At 38.6% G+C, this 17,348-nt stretch overlaps 1 protein-coding gene and 1 long non-coding RNA gene across 6 annotated transcripts in view; one reads left to right on the top strand and one right to left on the bottom strand.

The window, feature by feature from the left end:
* LOC121523915 overlaps nucleotides 1-17,348 on the top strand; it is a 70,428-nt gene that overhangs the window by 37,447 nt on the left and 15,633 nt on the right. The window lies entirely within an intron of this gene.
* Nucleotides 1-17,348, bottom strand: part of LOC121523912 (cyclic AMP-responsive element-binding protein 5-like) — a 33,080-nt gene that overhangs the window by 3,313 nt on the left and 12,419 nt on the right. For 4 of the 5 annotated variants that reach the window (XM_041808984.1, XM_041808983.1, XM_041808982.1 and 1 more), the window contains exons 6-7: nucleotides 7,129-7,255; nucleotides 6,759-6,830 (exon numbers count right to left, since the gene is read on the bottom strand). In XM_041808984.1, coding sequence (XP_041664918.1) covers nucleotides 6,759-6,830; nucleotides 7,129-7,255 — 199 coding nt within the window. The remainder of the gene's footprint in view (nucleotides 1-6,758; nucleotides 6,831-7,128; nucleotides 7,256-17,348) is intronic. The other variant, XM_041808985.1, reaches the window with a different exon arrangement.

Here is a 17,348-nt window from a genome sequence, read left to right as displayed (position 1 = left end):
ATGGTTTATTACAAGGTATGTAACAACTGTAAGTGGCAATAGAAATTCTTTGCTAAGAAAAATATAGGAAGAAATTACTTCTTCAAAACTGTACAGGTTATAACTCTGATTAAGGGCTGCTGAATTAATGACAATTTCATAGCTTTTTGTAATAAGAAAAAAATACACCATGTCCACCAAAGTGTTTCTGAGGGAATTTGTGCCCATTCGTTCTGCTGAGCATTTATGAGGTCAGGCACTGATGTTGGATGAGAAGGCCTGACTCACAATCTCCGTTCCAGTTCACCCCAAAGGCGCTTGATGGGGTTGAGGTCAGGGCTCTGTGCAGGCCAGTCAAGTTCTTCCACACCAAACTCGTGAAACCATGTCTTTATAGTCCTTGCTTAGTGCACTGGTGCGCTCATTTTGGAATACAAAAGGGCCGTCCCCAAACTGCCGCCACAAAGTTGGAAGCATAGCATTGTCCACAATGTCTTGCTATGCTGAAGCATTCACTGGAGACAAGGGGCCTAAGCCAAACCATGAAAAACAGCTGCATACCATTATTCCTCCTCCACCAAACTTCAAAGTTGGCACAATGCAGTCAGACAGGTAATGTTCTCCCAGCATCCACCAAACCCAGACTCACCCATCTGCCTGTCAAACAGAGACATGTGATTCATCACTCCACTGCTTCACAGTCCAATGTCAGTGTGCTTTACACCATTTCATCTGACACTTGGCATTGGACTTGATGATGTGAGGCTTACATGCAGCTGCTCGGCAACGGAAATTCATTCCATGAAGCTCCTGCTGCACATTTTTGTGCTCACAGTAATGCCAGTGGAAGTTAGAACTCGTCAGCTATGGAGTCAGCAGGGTTAACAACTTTTATGCAGCAGTCATTGACCCTGCTCTGTGATTTTACATGGTCTTCTTCCTGGCTAAGTTGATGTTGTTCCTAAATGCTTCTACTTTCTAATAACATCACTTACAGTTGACTGTAGCATATCCAGCTTCCAGGGGATGGAATTTCATGAACTGCCTTATTGCAAAGGTGGCAACCATCACTGTACCACGTCTGAAGCTACTGAGCTTTTCAGAACATCCCATTTTGTATCATAAATGTTTGCAAATGTAGACTGCATGGCTAAGTGCTTGATTTCATACACCTGTGTCAACGAGTCTGACTGACCCACCTGAAGTCAGTTACTTGGTTTGCCCAAATATTTTTGTCCATATAGTGTACATCATCCCTGCAGCACTAGACAGTACCTTAATGCATCAAACTGGCTCCAAATGATCAATATCTTATGATCACTTAAGAAAAACCCAAGATATGGATTGTATACTAAAACTTATTTATTAAATAAACAGTATAATGAAAATGCTGCATTACACTGTCACTACATTAACCATAGAGCCCAGTTTGACCTAGTTTGAGCTGTGAGGTTTTAAGTAAACATCAAGGGACAGGTGTTTATACCTAAACATTTTCCATCTCCCTTTTGCCGGGTGGGGTATGTTTGACCCCCTTACATGAGCTAAATTGGTAACAGGAGCAGATAAGCTCCTGACCTACAGGCCACTTCAGGTCAAACAAGCCCAACAACTTCCCACAATGTCCCACCTCTATGTAACCAAATGTGTCAAATTAAACTGATAGCTGCTCTCAGCTACACTCCCACACTTAGTGCATCATCGCCATTTCTCCTGATTACCAACGACTGTGAATGTGACTGTGCATAAGTGGGTTAATGTGTTCCAATAAATGCTGCCGTCTGCAGCTTGATACCTTCACACTTTATCATTCCCGTGTATCATCTGACTAAACAGACAGTAAGAGCTAAATTAAACCTCATCTCACCTTTCTCCTACACTCAGCAGAGGAGAGCCAGAGAGGAGGAGGTCATGTTTAGAGCATGACATCACCCCCCCTCCCTAGCTTTAACGCTATCTGCTCCCTGTTACACAATATTTCTTTAAGAGAAGAGGCAGACTTTTTTCCCCCCCTTCAACCATTCAGCAACGAGAAAAGGGAGCACATTTAGCCAGTGCCAAAGATGAGGTCACTGAGTTGTCTGTGCCAGCTTAACCAGCCAGCCAGGCTGCCAGTCAAACACGCACGCACAGCCCTACACAAACGCACACAGCGAACAGGACGGGACACGAGTGTTTCAGCTCTGTTTACTACATAGAAACACCCTGACACATTACATCATGGATCTCCTTAGACTGGATGACACACCACGTTGATATTTCTGTCTGGAGGGATCAGTGAATGAAGACGCACAACTGTACACGAAACACTGATCCACTTGTTGAACGTTTACTTTTCCACTCAGCCTGAGTGTGGAGTTACTGTACAACAGAGGCATGTTAATACTTCTTCTGTGGTTTCACGCAAGCAGAGTTCACACGACACTCCACTTTTAGTTTGAATAAATTTGAATAAAACTGTTAAGAAGAAGGAGTTAGTGTGTCTGTGTGTTTAAACAAGAGAAGAAGAGTTTCAGATTTGAACCTGTGACCCGAGCGGCTCTGAAACCCGAAACCACTTTTCATTCGTTGCTCTACATACAAGCTCTGCACATGAAGTCATAACCTGTGAGTGTGTGTTTGTGTTTGTGTGGATGAGAGGCGATTTCACAGTTTTCCCTTTCAAGCTGCTTTTGATAGCACACATACTTAACAATTTATACAGCATGCACCTGGAAAGAGGAAATGTAAAATTTACAACGGAAGAAATCAAAAGCATGTTGACACGAGGAAAATAAAAACAGGGCAGAGATAGTGTGTAGTCTTCCTGTGGTACGGACCAGTGTGAGTTTGTGTGTGAGTTTTAAAGTGTAGAGTTACTCTCTGTTTCCTCTCCATTCTGATTAGAAAGGAATAGGCTGAAGGCAGGATTTCAGACTCAGATTGTTTTGCAATTTAAATTTAAAGTAAAGATGAACACAATTATTATTATACTCATAGACACAAATATTATTATTGAAATTATTGAAAAGTTAAGAGAGTTGTTTATTGTTTCATAAGCTCAGCTTCGCATTACCAAATACAGAGAAATAGTTTGACCGGTACTGTCCAGTCAAACTACTGAATTACAAAAATGTAGATCAGTCATCTTAAGAGTTGGTAGATAGGGGTTTTTTAACATTAGGCAGAGTCAGGCTATCTGTCTTTCCCCTTATCATGGCTTTAAACTAAGCTAAGCTAACCAGATGCAGGTTGTATGAAAATGGAAACCTCAGATGTTGAAATACGAAACCAATCTAAACTGCAGTCCTTTGAGAATCCACTTTAGGCTGGCAACAAATCCCTATTGTTGGACTAAGGAATCAACGGTAATACGGTAGTACTGTATCTCAGGGTATTTCACACAATGCTTTGCTTGCCCTCATGAATATGGTACAGTGTAATGAGTGCAGGTTTATGTTAGATGCCTTGAAAACGTGTGTCTGTTTGAAGCAACAGCATCACTGTATGTAAAGAAGCTACAGCAGTCATGATAGAACTTTGATGTTGACTGTTCGTCAAACAACATGGAATGAAAAGGACTTGTGCATCTGTTTTTCTAACACAACACATAACAAAACACGTAACAAAACACATAACAAACCATGTGAGACAATGTAACGTAATACATTGTAGTGCAACGCAACGTAGTATAACGCAACGTAGCATAACGCAACGTAGCATAATGTACGTAGTGTAACGTGACGTGGCGTAACGCAACGTGGCGTAATACAACACATCTTAACATAGCATAACTTAAAATAGCACAACGTAACATAGCACACTGTAATGTAACACACTGAAGCCTAACAACGTATTGTAACATAGCGTAAACCAACGTAGTGTAACACAATGTAACTTAACAACACATCTTCACGTAACACAACTTTAAATGGCACAATGTAATGTGGCACACTGTAACGTAACACCCTGTAATGTAACACACTGTAACGAAGCACAATGTAGCATAAAACAACGTAGCATAACACAACTTGGCGTAACATGTTGTAGTGTAGCACAAAGCAGCGTAACAAAATGTAGCATAACACAATGTTGCTTAAAATGACATTGCGTAACACAACGTAGCATAACACAGCATAGCGTAACACCTTGTAGCATAACACGATGTAGCGTAACAGGACGTAGCATAACACGACTTAGTGTAACACAATGTAGCAGTAACACGATGTAGCGTAACACGACGTAGCGTAACACGACGTAGCGTAACACGACGTGGTGTAATATAACAAAGAGTAACTCTACATTGCACAACATAACGTGGTACAACATAACGTAGAACAACATAACTTAGCACAAAATAACATAGCACAGGGAAATGTAAAACTGTAAGGTAACACACTTTAACAAAGCACAAGGTATTGAAGCACACTGTAACGTAACAAACTGTTATGTAACACACCGTAACAAAGCACAGTGTAGCATAAAACAATGTAGCAAAACACAACTTAGCGTAACATAGGGGTGCACGATAACTATAGGGCCGATGACAGGAAATTATTACGTCATTCCGATAAGTCCGATTTCATGACGACAAGCCATGTTAACATATATATTTTTGTCAGCACGGCAGTGCTGGCGTTTGTTTTCTTTCTCACAAGACTACACATTCCAAAACAGCAGGTGGCACCGCAGTACACGACCCGCTGTTAGGCACCAGAGAAGAGAAGGAAGTAGCCCCTGTGCTAAAATGTTAACAACACGGTGGCGTTGTTCAGTATTTACAGGGAGGATAACACGACCATGTTTGTAGAATTTGCCCTGCAAAGGTCGCAAAGAGTAGAAAGAAGTCCTTGATGGATCTTATAAGTCACTTAAGAGTCATCATCCTAACGACATTAAAATGAAGTGGCAGCAGCCACTAGCCTCAGCCGCGGGCATTAGGAGCAAGTCAATGGCTAATACCAGGCGGAGCCCTGATCGTAAGCAGGCATTGAAAACTGCAGAAAGTTTGCCAGAGCCAAAAGGCACAACATTAAAATAACAAAATCAGTCTGACAGTCTCCTGATCCATCACTATTTTCATAGACGTATACCTGCCTGCTCTGTTAGACGTGGTTTCATTCAGTCTGATCGACGTTTGGAACAGAAGTTTAGCTACAGACCACGGTAGACTTTACATTCTTAACCTATCTCTGATATGACTTATGTCAGTGCATATTTTTAATCTTTATGTAAAACATCAGCTCTCTTTAATTCTGGCTTAAGCAGCAAAAACAAAAACAAAAACAAAAAATCCCAGACCCCCAAATATCTCCATTTGTTAAACATACCAGCCTGTTATCATTTGGTTTTATGAGGGAAAACCTATGTCAGTTGTTTGTGTATGTTGTACTTAGTACACAAATGTTTCACAAAAAAAAAAAGTTAACTATAATAACAATTATAAAGTCAGAATAGTTCTTTGTTTTTTGAAAAACCCGAGTGATATTAGTTAAAATTAGTTATAAATATCTTTGCTCACTACACATTAACCCCTTATTACCCCCAGATGTGCATAAACACATCAAATAAACTTCTTTTGTGTTAAATCAACAATTGAAAAAAATATATCGGTTATTGTTGGTAATCGGCCATCTGGAGTAGGAAATTATCGGTTATCGGTATCAGTTAAAAAAAAAACTTATCGTGCATCACTAGTGCAACACATTGTAGTGTAACAGAAAGTAGCGTAACAAAATGTAGCGTAACACAATGTTGATTAAAATGACGTAGCGTAACACGACGTAGCGTAACACGACGTAGCGTAACACGACGTAGCGTAACACGACGTAGCGTAACATGATGTTGCGTAACACGACGTAGCTTAACATGACGTAGCGTGACATAATGTTGCATAACATGACTTAGAGTAACAGCACGTAGCATAACACGACTTAGTGTAACACTACGTAGCGTAACACTACGTAGCGTAACACTACGTAGCGTAACACTACATAGCGTAACATAATGCAGTGTAATATAACATAGCGTAACTTAAGATAACACAACATAATGTGGTACAACGTAACGTAGCACAACATACCTTAGCACAAAATAATGTAGCACAGGGTAATGTAACACTGTAACGTAACACACTTTAACAAAGCACAAGGTATTGTAGCACACTGTAACGTAACACAATGAAACCTAACACAATGTGGTTTCGCACAATGTGGCCTAACACAATGTGGCCTGACACAATGTGGCCTAACACAATTTGGCCTAACACAATTTGGCCTAACACAACGTAGCGTAACACAATGAAGCCTAACACAATGTGGCCTAACACAATGAAGCGTAACACAACTTAGCATTACATAGCTTAGCGTAAAACAACATAATGCAACACAATCACAGCCTAACGAAAGACCATGTAATGGAACACAACCTTACACAAGACAACACAAGATAAAGTAACACAAGTCAACGCAACATAACCTAACGTAACGCAACATAACCTAACGCAACTCAACGTTACGCAAATGCAACTTAACGCAACTTGTAATGTAGCACAACACAGAGCTAATGTAATGCAATGTAACTCAACGCTTTGCATTTAAACACTCTAATGTAACTCAACGTGACCAGTTATTGCTGTGACATCACAATCAGCCGTAGTCTGAGATAAACACACTGGTTTCAGTTTTTTAAAAGCACTGGTCAACCAGCCATGTTGTGTTATTTCCAGAAGAGAGAGGGAAAAGCACATAGCCTAGGGCCAGTAAGAAGATAAAAGTGTTTCAAAGCTAACTGGTCAGTACCTGAGGCGAGGAACAGGAGGGGTTGTGTACCGGCCCTGGTATACCCATTAAACACGACATCTGCTTCTCTATCTGAAGATGCAGAAAAAAATTGACACAAAAATAACCTTTAGACCGTGACAAGAAAGAGCCTCAGCACAAACATTACCTGAACTATTAAGAGTTCTCCTTCAGGTCACATCCATTAGGAGTTTGACACTTTTGATTAATTCATCCAGAGAAGGGATTTTTTCTGTCAGTCATGAATATTTCTAACCTGGGGAAACTGGACCACTTTGGTGGCAATACCTGCATCTATAAATCAGAAATCATATTGCACGCATGTCAGAATGCGTGTGTATGTACAGTACGTAATAAAACCCATACTTACAGGCATGTGCTGAGCAGATGCTCCTTGCATGGCGGGGTCTGGCAGGGTGCCAGGTAAGGAGGCTGGCAGTGGTTGTCTGTGTCGGTTCCTCATGTGGAGAAGGGAGGACAGCGGCCCAGGAACCGGCCTGTGGTCAGCCAAAAAAAAAAAAAAAGAGAGAGAGCGACGGGTCATACCAGACAGCTAAAGTTTCACTAATCCGGGTTCAGACAGAGGTGCAAGTTGAAACATTTATAGCCGGGTCTAAATGGCAGATGGAGGTGAGATCGAGATAGATGTGTTTTAAAAAAGGGTCAGTGTGAAAATAAAACATTGAAAGCACTGAACTATTATATTCTAAGGCCTGTGTGTTTTCAGAAACAATGTTCCAGATATTCTGGGTAATCCACAAAACGTCACTGCGAGCGGTTTTTGTAGGAACTATGCTTGCGGAAAACATATTTCCTAAGATATGTGTTGTTCTTTGGATTACCCAGAATAACCAGGAATTGTTTCTGGAAAGACTTGTTTCCATAACAACATACTATTTATCTCCATTGTGATGAGGTGGATGCTGTGTTGCTAGTTTCCCTCCTGTATTTGATACTATTTTGTTTATTGGTAGAGCAAATGGGGGGCTTTGGTGTTATTTTTGGTTCCCCTGTTGTTATTCAGGTCCTTCAAATACAAGCGTCCTTTTAAGGGTTAACTAATTGCATCTAGTGGAATCAAAACGTTGCTGATGGATTTGGACAAAAATGCATTAAAGACTTAAAGTGTTGAAAGCAGCATCATATGTTCTTATAGATATTTTGTTTTAGTTTACATAAATTTGCTGGAAATCAACATGAAAGGTGACAGAAGAGGAGCTGATATGACATTTGGCATGCCGAAACAGATTTTTCTGATGTGCTTTAGAGGGTGAGCTACTACAATACATTTTAGTTTACCTCAGTGTAATCCTATTAACACATAACATATGTTTGTGAAAGCTCAAATTTCACCACATTTCTGTTTTTTTAACACATAAATCCTGATGGTTGTATGGACCCAAGTACCTAAAAACTTTGGACAATTTATAAAAATATGAATAAAAACAAAATATAGAGATTAACAAACAATTTTGACTTATATTCAACTGAATAAAGCACAAACACAATATATTTAATAGTTAAACTGATAAACTTTAGTGTTCAAGTTTTTAAATTTGATGCCCAGAGCATGTTCTAAAAAAGTTGGGACACACTCAAGTTTAACAATCTGCACTGTAAAAACAAAATAGGGACCTAGGTAAAATGGTATTATCTTTTATGGCACTACCTCACCTTTATAAAATGAAAATTATATATATTTTTAAGTTTGATTTACTGTATTAGATATAGGGCCTCCAAAAACACAACACCCCACGGAAATGGATTTTTAAAACGTTATTTAAAACACAAATTATTAAAAAATACCAGTGCTAGTCCAGTGCCAACGTTAATTTTTTATATAAAATTGAAATGATCATATTTCCTGTTTAGTTGACCTATTGACATCAAACAAAAACTGAAAGAAAGCTTAAAGATCATGCTCTCCACACAGTGATTGCAATGCAAAATGTGGCTTTGCTTTATGCTATCATGTGACAAAAGTAGAACATGATGAAATCAACTGACGTGATCGTGGACCCCTAAGGGCTGCGTAACAAGTTTCACAGCTTTGTTGAGTTGACGGGCCCAGCTTAATACTTCATGTTCCCATTTAGTTAACATAACATGCTCAAAGTTAAAATAGTTGAGTTGGCAGAAAGTTTTTCCAACAGAAATACAGATTTAAGTTGGCTTAACTAAAATAGTTGCACCAACTACTTAAATTAAGCCCCCAGAAAACGCTTGCTCAACTTAAATCCTTATGTTCACTTGGTATAATTTACTTTATTAAAGAAACTCAGTATAATGTGTTGTATCAAATACTTAAGTTATCAAAACTGCATCCAATACTTCTCAATTTGTTCACTCAACATTGGCCAAATTGGATTTTTTAGTGTGTAAGTGTCTGGGGTCTGAGGGCACCAATTTGTCAAAATTAAAAGGGAAGCTTTCCCATTCTTGCTTGATGTACATCTTAAGTTTGTCAACAGTTCCTACATTTTAAAAGTGGACATGTCTGATCTGTATGCACACCAGTCTAGTACCCACACTCTTTATGGCAAAGCCATGTTTTTTTGTAAATCATGCAGAATGTGGTTGGCATTGTGACTTGCTGAAATAAACATCCCTGAAAAAGATGGATGGAAGCATATGCTGCTTCAACTTGTATATACCTTTCTGCATTTTAACTGCCTTCACCATCATCCATGTCCTTCCTTTTCCTTAAACCATGCAATTAAGACATCTGTATCTCAGTTTGTTTTGTCTTTCTGTTTGATTATCAAGACTTTCTCTGTCTAGTTTATTGCTAATCCGTTCTTTGTTTTTTGTGAAATCCCTGAGTTCTTGCTTTTGCTATGTCTGTTAAAGCACTTTGTAAACATTTGTTTTTAAAGGTGCTATATAAATAAAGTTATTATTATTATTATTAATGGTGCCTTCAAAGATATGCAAGTGGCCCATGCTACGAGCACTATTACACCCCAGTGGCATCACAGATGCTGGCGTTTGAACTTTGTGTTGATATCGGTGTGGACTGTCTTTTTCCTCCTTAGAAAGAAGGCCACAATGGGCAGTATTTCCCAAAAAGATTTAAAATGTGGGCTCATGAGACCACATTATACTTTAGGCCAATCCATTTAAGATGAGCTTGGGCAAAGAGAAGTCAGCAGGTTTTATCTTTGCATTGTAGAGCATTAGCTTACATTGTAAATGCAGCTGTGTCGATGTCAACTGAGAGAGGTTCTAGAGCAAACTTTGTGATATCCATCACAGAATGATGCCTGTTTTGAAAGCAGTGCTGCCTGAAGGATCAAAGGTCATGGGCAGTCAATGGCAGTTTTTGCCTTGTTCCTTACACGCAGTGTTTTCCAGATTGTCTGAATGTCTTGATGACGGTGAAATCTCTGCATTTCCATGTTAAAGAACTTTCTGCATACTGTTGGACTGTTTGCCCATGCAGTCTTTAACAATGTGGAGAACTTCCTGTGACTGCTGATTATGAAAAAAGACCTTTCAGGAGTGCTCCTTTTATTCCCAAACATGATGCTGTCGCTTGTTACCAGCTTGTTACCTACTTACGTGTGTAATGTTCCAGGTGGATTTTGAAGCTTTTCATGACTTCTCCAGTCTTTTCTTGTCTAAGTCCCAGATTTTTTGGAACATGTTGCAGACATTAAATCCAGAATGTGAGCACATTTCCAAAAATAGATCATGTTTATCAGTCCGAACACGAAATATCCTGAGTTTGTGCTGACTTGAATGTAGGTTGAAAAGGATTTGAAGATCACTGTATTCTGTTTCTGTCCCAACTTTTTTGGAATTGATTAAGGAGTTAGGGTTCATATTCTCTTCCACCTTTTTCCTCTGTGTTCAAAGTGCTCCAAAATGTATACTGCCTGTTGATTTCTTAGAAACAAAAACAACAGAATATGATTGTATAATAATGTAAATGTGATGGATTTGGGTTTGCCTGAACAAATCTGATGCCCGAGGCTACGACTAAAGCTTCATCTGTAATTTTCCACTTGTGCTGTGATGAAAAATCAGACTTTGAATTGAACTTAATTTAACAAGCATGATTTGAGTGTTTACTTTTGCCTACAAGGTTTGTGTTAGCGCTAAATCAAACTTTTCAAAATAATCAATCACAAACAAATGAAAGGATGCAACTAAACCAGCACTAAAGTCTCAGCAGAATGGTGTGCTTATGCTCTGACAGGTGTAAACAGAGGTGAGAGGTGAAGAAAATGGAAACTTTGAAGAGGTGACAAAAGTGAGAGAAGAGAGAAATGTGGAAAATAGTGACAGATTGAGGAGGAGGAGAGGAGCTCAGGGATCGCAGCAGGGGATGCTGGGAGCCGGGGTGCCATGTGCTGACATAACCGCTGTGGCTCTCCGCCAGTCGGACAGCGTGGGCCTCCATGGCTGCGCTGAGGTCATCGACAATGATGTCATCACTGAATCTGGGGTATGTGGCCTAGTTAACATACAACAAAGTTCAGACTAACTGAAGCAGCATTTCCTAACGTAACCACAACAGTTCTACTGGGCCACAAGCCAGACAATCACAGAACAGGTCGCTATGGAAACCGGTGGTAAACATGAGGAGAAACAGTCAGACACTCGATCCGTGGTTCATTTAGCAACACTTAGCTGGTTAGACTGACTAACATGCTGTCTGGCACTGATTTAGTGCACCATAAAGGACAGTCAGCGCTCTATCCTGTCAGGTCCTGTCTGCTCCTCCACAGATGTTTGAAATTATCGTCCCACTCATTTACTACCCTGATTCATATATGTGACTTCAGAGACGTGACACACACGCTCTTTCGTCTATGATATGTGTTGCAAGGATTAGGACTGTTTATAGGAAGCAGAATGGCTTTTATATTGGTAAAATGGGTTCCAGGAAAAATAAATGGTTTAAATTCCTCTTTTAGCTTCTAAAGGGCTAAGAGCAGTGCCACAATCTGTGAGGAATCCTGTTGATGCTTGTGTTGATGGCATTAACCATTAATTTATGATGTTCTGTCTTCAAACAATGCTCTTAGTCTCTTTTATTTCCTGTCTGTCTACTCTCTGTCCTCCAAAAGAAGGCTTGAATGACAGAATGCAGCTTATTTTCATTTATGAGGTGATAGCTATGACTGGTAAAAACAAAAAAACCCTTAAAGGCACAAACAAGAAGGTTAGTGGAGAAGTTCTTTCATTCATTCATTCATTCACTTTTACTGGTTCTGGTCAGGGGAAATATCACACTAGGTACTCTGAACTGAAGCTGGTCTACCAAGTCACAATTACTGAGAAGCCAATGTTACAGTAAAGGAAATACAGAAGCAGTTTCAAGGACTTTAACTACAATAAGCCCTAAAGTAAAATAATATGTCTAATAATTCTGTCTGTGTAAACTCTCTTAAACTGAGATAAGCAGCACAGCTCCTTATATCACTGTGTAAAGAATTTGACTCTAACCATAGAAATGCACATCTGCTTTAGAGTCGTCTGTGGAAATTGATGCTTGGCATTAAATTTCCTCCAGTGTCCTTCATCCTCTGAACTAAAAACAAACAACTTTTGCAAATTTCCTGGCAATTTCAAGCATCTAAAACAGGTGAACTTGTAGGTAGGACAGGATCCAAAAGTGGTGATAGATCTGTTTTCATTGGGTTGTGAGTGTGTAAAAAAGTCTATGATATATGGAAGTCCTACGTCTGGGAGATATAAAAAAATAAATAAATAAAAAAATCTGTAATTATTTTTGATGAATCAAGTATGTTAGGTTCTCAACAAGAATTAGAGATATAATCAGCTTTGGTTATTGCTTTAAAAGTCTTTCATGCATAATTAAATGCATTTGTGTAAAAAGGTAGATATGAAAGAAAAATATAGTCAACCAAGATAGATATTAGTAAAGATATTTAGTCAGTTTTCACAATTAAAACCTACAAAGTCTACTTCTCTGAAGAGGAAATTTACAGGAATGAATTGATGGGGTGATCAATAGATCAATAAACAGAATCAATAATGGCAATGATATCAATAAAACTGATCAATTTCCACCCTTAGGCAAGCAGTCTACATTCACTTTGCAGCAGATTTTGTACTTGATTTGTCTATCTGCTGGTTAAGTTTGCAGTTTATGATATTATTGATCATACAATTAAGATATTGTAATCTACACACCATTACAGCTAAGCTGAGATGTTAAAAATGTTTTAAACTTTAGTTTACCACATGTGTAATTTTCTGTCTTATCCAAATACAAGTATATGGAAGTATTTTAAATTAAATAATGAAAATAATTGATTTAAATAATCATTATTAATCACAGAGTATTTATGTGATTAACTTACCATTTTTAAAATCAATTATCAACAATAATTATGTTCCATGCATTCAAAATCACTTTAAATTCTGTGTCCGGCTGATTGAATAAAGTATTTGTACGATTTAAAAAATATAGATGGTAAAATGGACTGTGATGAAAGCTATGTATTTGATCCTTACATTAAATTATAAATAACAAGAATTATTAAATTGTGAGTAAACTTCAATTAAAAACAAAAAATGTCCCTCTGGCAGTGTGAATAAAATAAATGTGGCCCTCTCACTCACCAAAGTTAACTATCCCTGTCCTAAGCAGAGAAACATCTCTGTTTTATTTTACTAAGTTCAACCAGGACAAGGAGTGAATTTAATTGTTTTCTTGAGATCTTTATGTCTGTATCTTGTGTTTTTTTTTTTTTTTTCAGATAAAATGTATGTAAGGCTTCTGTAAAGATGCCCTTTTGAATATTTTCATCCACTATCTTTAGTCAATCATGCATTTTATTCTCTCTAATGTTCAAACTTTAATATCCTTATCGAATAAATCTGAGTGGTTGAAATTTTTCAAAAAAGTGGGCTGTGATTTCTCATTAAGGAGTTGGTAGCGGACCCTTAGGATAGACCATCTTTCTACAACACTTAAATTTAAAGAGGCCCAAGTGGCTGTTGGGTTAGAGTTAGCCAAGGGTCCTGAAAGGCAAAGCTTGAATTTAGGAGTGAAGTCTAGTGTAGACATAGGGGGACATGTTTGCTCTGAAGAGCCTCATTCTAATGCCAATCTCAAAATCAAACAGCTGCTTATGAAACAAGGATTACTCCACTTCAGCAATATGAGTGTGCTCAATTCTTAATTTTACATAAACTTGTCTGTTTTCCCCAAATACTTGATGATTCATGGCCTATCTTGGCAGAAACTTATGAGTACTTTTCAAGGCAATTCTTAAAAAAACCTCATACTTTTAATGAATCCCCCATGCAATGTTAGAGATAAACCACCTAATTAACCTGAATTATTAAACTCATTACACTCATTATGTCTCCCTGCTGTTTCTTGTTTTGCAATTTAGAAGTGGTTTGGTATGACTGTATTAATTTTTATGTAATCCAAAATATTATTGTGCTTTTTATTCTATTGATTTAGCTCAAACAAACCCTGAAGACATTTGATGATCAGTCCAAAATCAGACTCAATCAGATGTAAATCGTCTATGGCAGATGAAACTGATGAGAGGTTTACTGACACTGAAACAGCATTGTGCTTTATATTAGTATTTAGTTGTACTGAAAAACAACTACATCATAGTCATACATTATTAAAAGTAGAAATACATCAGTATCTCTCTGCTCTGGCAGGCAGTCATCAGTGTTATATTCTACTGCCAACTCCACTGTAACTAGAGCCATCTTCACACATGCACTCCTGAAATTTTTCAAACCCTGCCTTGCTCTCTGGAGGCAATCCAATAGATGCCCAACAAGAGAGGAACAACAGAGTCATGTTATGATGACGTCTTTTGCCTTTCTGTCAATGCAACAAACTGACAGCAAACAAAGACCAGAGAAGAACAGATAAGCAGAAGACATCCAGAAGCAGATTCATTCATCCTGCAGCAGTTTCCTTGCTGTTTCCTGCAGCAATCACAACCCCCCCTTTGACCCTACTTTTGTGAAAACTTAACTCTGAGGCTGGCAGGGAAAATTCAAGACAACTGGGTGAAAGATTCCAACATTTTTGTTCTCAAATAGAGCTCAACCTGAAAATCTGAAGAATGTTGGCACTGAAATATTTACATTATTCATAAAATGACTACTTCTATGTCATATATATATCTTAATTATTAATATTGTCTGAACTATTTCCAACAGCTTTCAAACCCAGAAAAGTTTGTGTTTTCCTCATTGTGACACTCATTACAGCAAAGACTGCTGCAGAGATGGCAGGAGGAGGAGGAGAAGGTGGTGGTGGCAACTGCCACAAGAGTTCTGTTGCTGTATCTCAACTCTGATTCCATCCTTTATGGAAGCCCGCCATAGCCTAATCTCTCCTGCCATAGTCTTAATTTGCCCAATTAAATGCACATTTACATAAGGCCATAACTGTGTGCTCGCACGCAAGCTCAATGCTGTTCACTCCTGAAGGAAGAAAGAAAATTCATATAATGAAAAAGTTTTTGGGAGGTCCGATCAGAAAAACAAGAAGAGATTGGAATTGGCAAATCGAACTGGAATGGGTGCATCGCTGGCTTTTTATTTTAAAGAGAAGAACATTTAATAGATGAAGCTTTTGCATAAGACTGATGCATTTCACTTTCATAGGTATAGATTTTGCTCGCACGCTTCCAGACCCCCCAAGAAAATTCAGTCCCTTCACCATAGTCTGATTAAATTCTGTTGCAAATGCTGCGTAATTCCGGTAAACTTTTCCAGGGCTACTAGTGAGGTAGAGATGTGCTGCTCAGCTCTGCCCTCCTCTGCTGTTTGCTTCATGTTTTGTATTGAGGACCCGGTTCAATAACCTAACACACCAGATAGACTGTTTCAGATATTCATTGCATGAACGTATTTCCAGGGGTGGAAAGTAACTAATTACATTTACTCAACTGCTGTAATTGAGTAGCTTTTTTGTGTACTTGTACTTTTTTGAGTACTTTTTAATCACTACTTTTACTTGTACTGAAGTACATTTTGAGTAAAGTATTGTACTTGATGACATTAAAAAAGTATGAGTACTGTGTAAAAAGTAAATACTTTGTAAAAGCCACAACAAAGAGGTCCAGACTTTCAGCCAACAACATAAAAACAACCAGTTTGTCTTCCAAAATACATGATGGTCAGTACATGCACATAGCAAGAGAATGATTCCATATTTCTTCCCAAAACAGCTGTTGCGTTGTACTTCAGGTTAGGTCAGACCTTATAATAAATAACCTGGTTGGAGGTCTATATTTTCTTGTTATTGCATGTTAAGGACAGGCCATATTTCACTGTGAAAGCACCTTGGGTATTAGAAGTATCTGCTCAGTACTTTGAGTGAATTTTAAGTTACTTACTTTTAACTTTTACTTGAGTAGATTTATAGGCCAGTACTTTTACTTTTACTCAAGTAACCAGAGTAACTGTATTTTTACTTGAGTACAATAGTCTGGTACTTTTTCCACCCCTGCATATTTCCCATTCACTTGGGAAACCTCCCATAAAAACCTTTTGGTAAGTTCAGGACTTAGCAAAAAATTCTCAGAAGATGATTGGACAAATGTTCTGTCACTTTCATGACGGGCCAATTAAAGCGAAAAGAGCTACATCCAAGCTAAACACTACAGCAGAAGCAGCCATTGTATTCACTGGTTTACGGTAAAACTAAACCCTAAATGATTGCAAACTCATTCAGAATCAGGTTAGGAGACAAGCAAAAACAGCCTTTCCGTCATGGAAAGATTTGGGGTTCTTTGCTCTTTATTTTATACAGAAAAGTGATCCAGATCTGATAAAACTGCCGCTTTACCATAGCTACTTTCAAGCTAATTGCTTCACTGGTGGCAGCCATTGCTATCAGCTCACAGTACAACTAAACCCACCCATAGCTACTGCCTCGTTTTCCTTAAATGATTGGTTTGGTGCAAGCATTGTAGTTTGGAGCTTTGCGAAATGGATTTGCCTGATGACAGACAGGAAGCTGGCAAATCTGTCTGCTTTGCAAGGTTACTCAGTAAAAACTGCACTCTGTATGTTTACTTAACAGTAAACTACCATTTCATTTTCTGGATGAATTTCACAAAGCGAGGGGGAAAAGCTGTTAAAAGTAGCCTTCCTGGCTGAGATTGCAACAGATCCCAAATTTCTTTGTGAGTTACTTGCAGCACAAAGCAGGAGGGCCAGGCAGCAGATTTTGTTTAAGGCAGATGATTTTTTTACTCAGCAGTTAAAACTAAAGCCTTTTTCTTATTGAACAGCTCTTCAGGTCTAGCTGAAACTGGTGTTCAATTTCATCTGATTACATAAACACACAGTATATGTAATCAGATGACATAAATCTTCAGTGTGACGGACAGAGAAAGAGCAGCTGCTTGGAGCAGCTCAGATGAAAGACAGGAACTGGTCTAATCTGTGAGTTGAACTGGGTGATAACCAGGGAGCCTGGAGGCTGCACAGCCATCGGCAGACTCTGGTCTGGTTCCTTACAGACATAACAGAGGCAGAGTGGGTGGTGTCAAAGTGTTTGAGTGGGTGTTGTGCAGTGGTTTCCCATCTCTTTTGCTTTGACTCTGTTCTCTCTGTAAATTG

The sequence above is a fragment of the Cheilinus undulatus genome, linkage group 16 (assembly GCF_018320785.1).
Source record: "Cheilinus undulatus linkage group 16, ASM1832078v1, whole genome shotgun sequence".
Taxonomy (NCBI): Eukaryota; Metazoa; Chordata; class Actinopteri; order Labriformes; family Labridae; genus Cheilinus; species Cheilinus undulatus.
The sequence above is the reverse complement of the archived record's forward strand: the minus strand, read 5'-3'. Positions and strand labels throughout refer to the sequence as shown.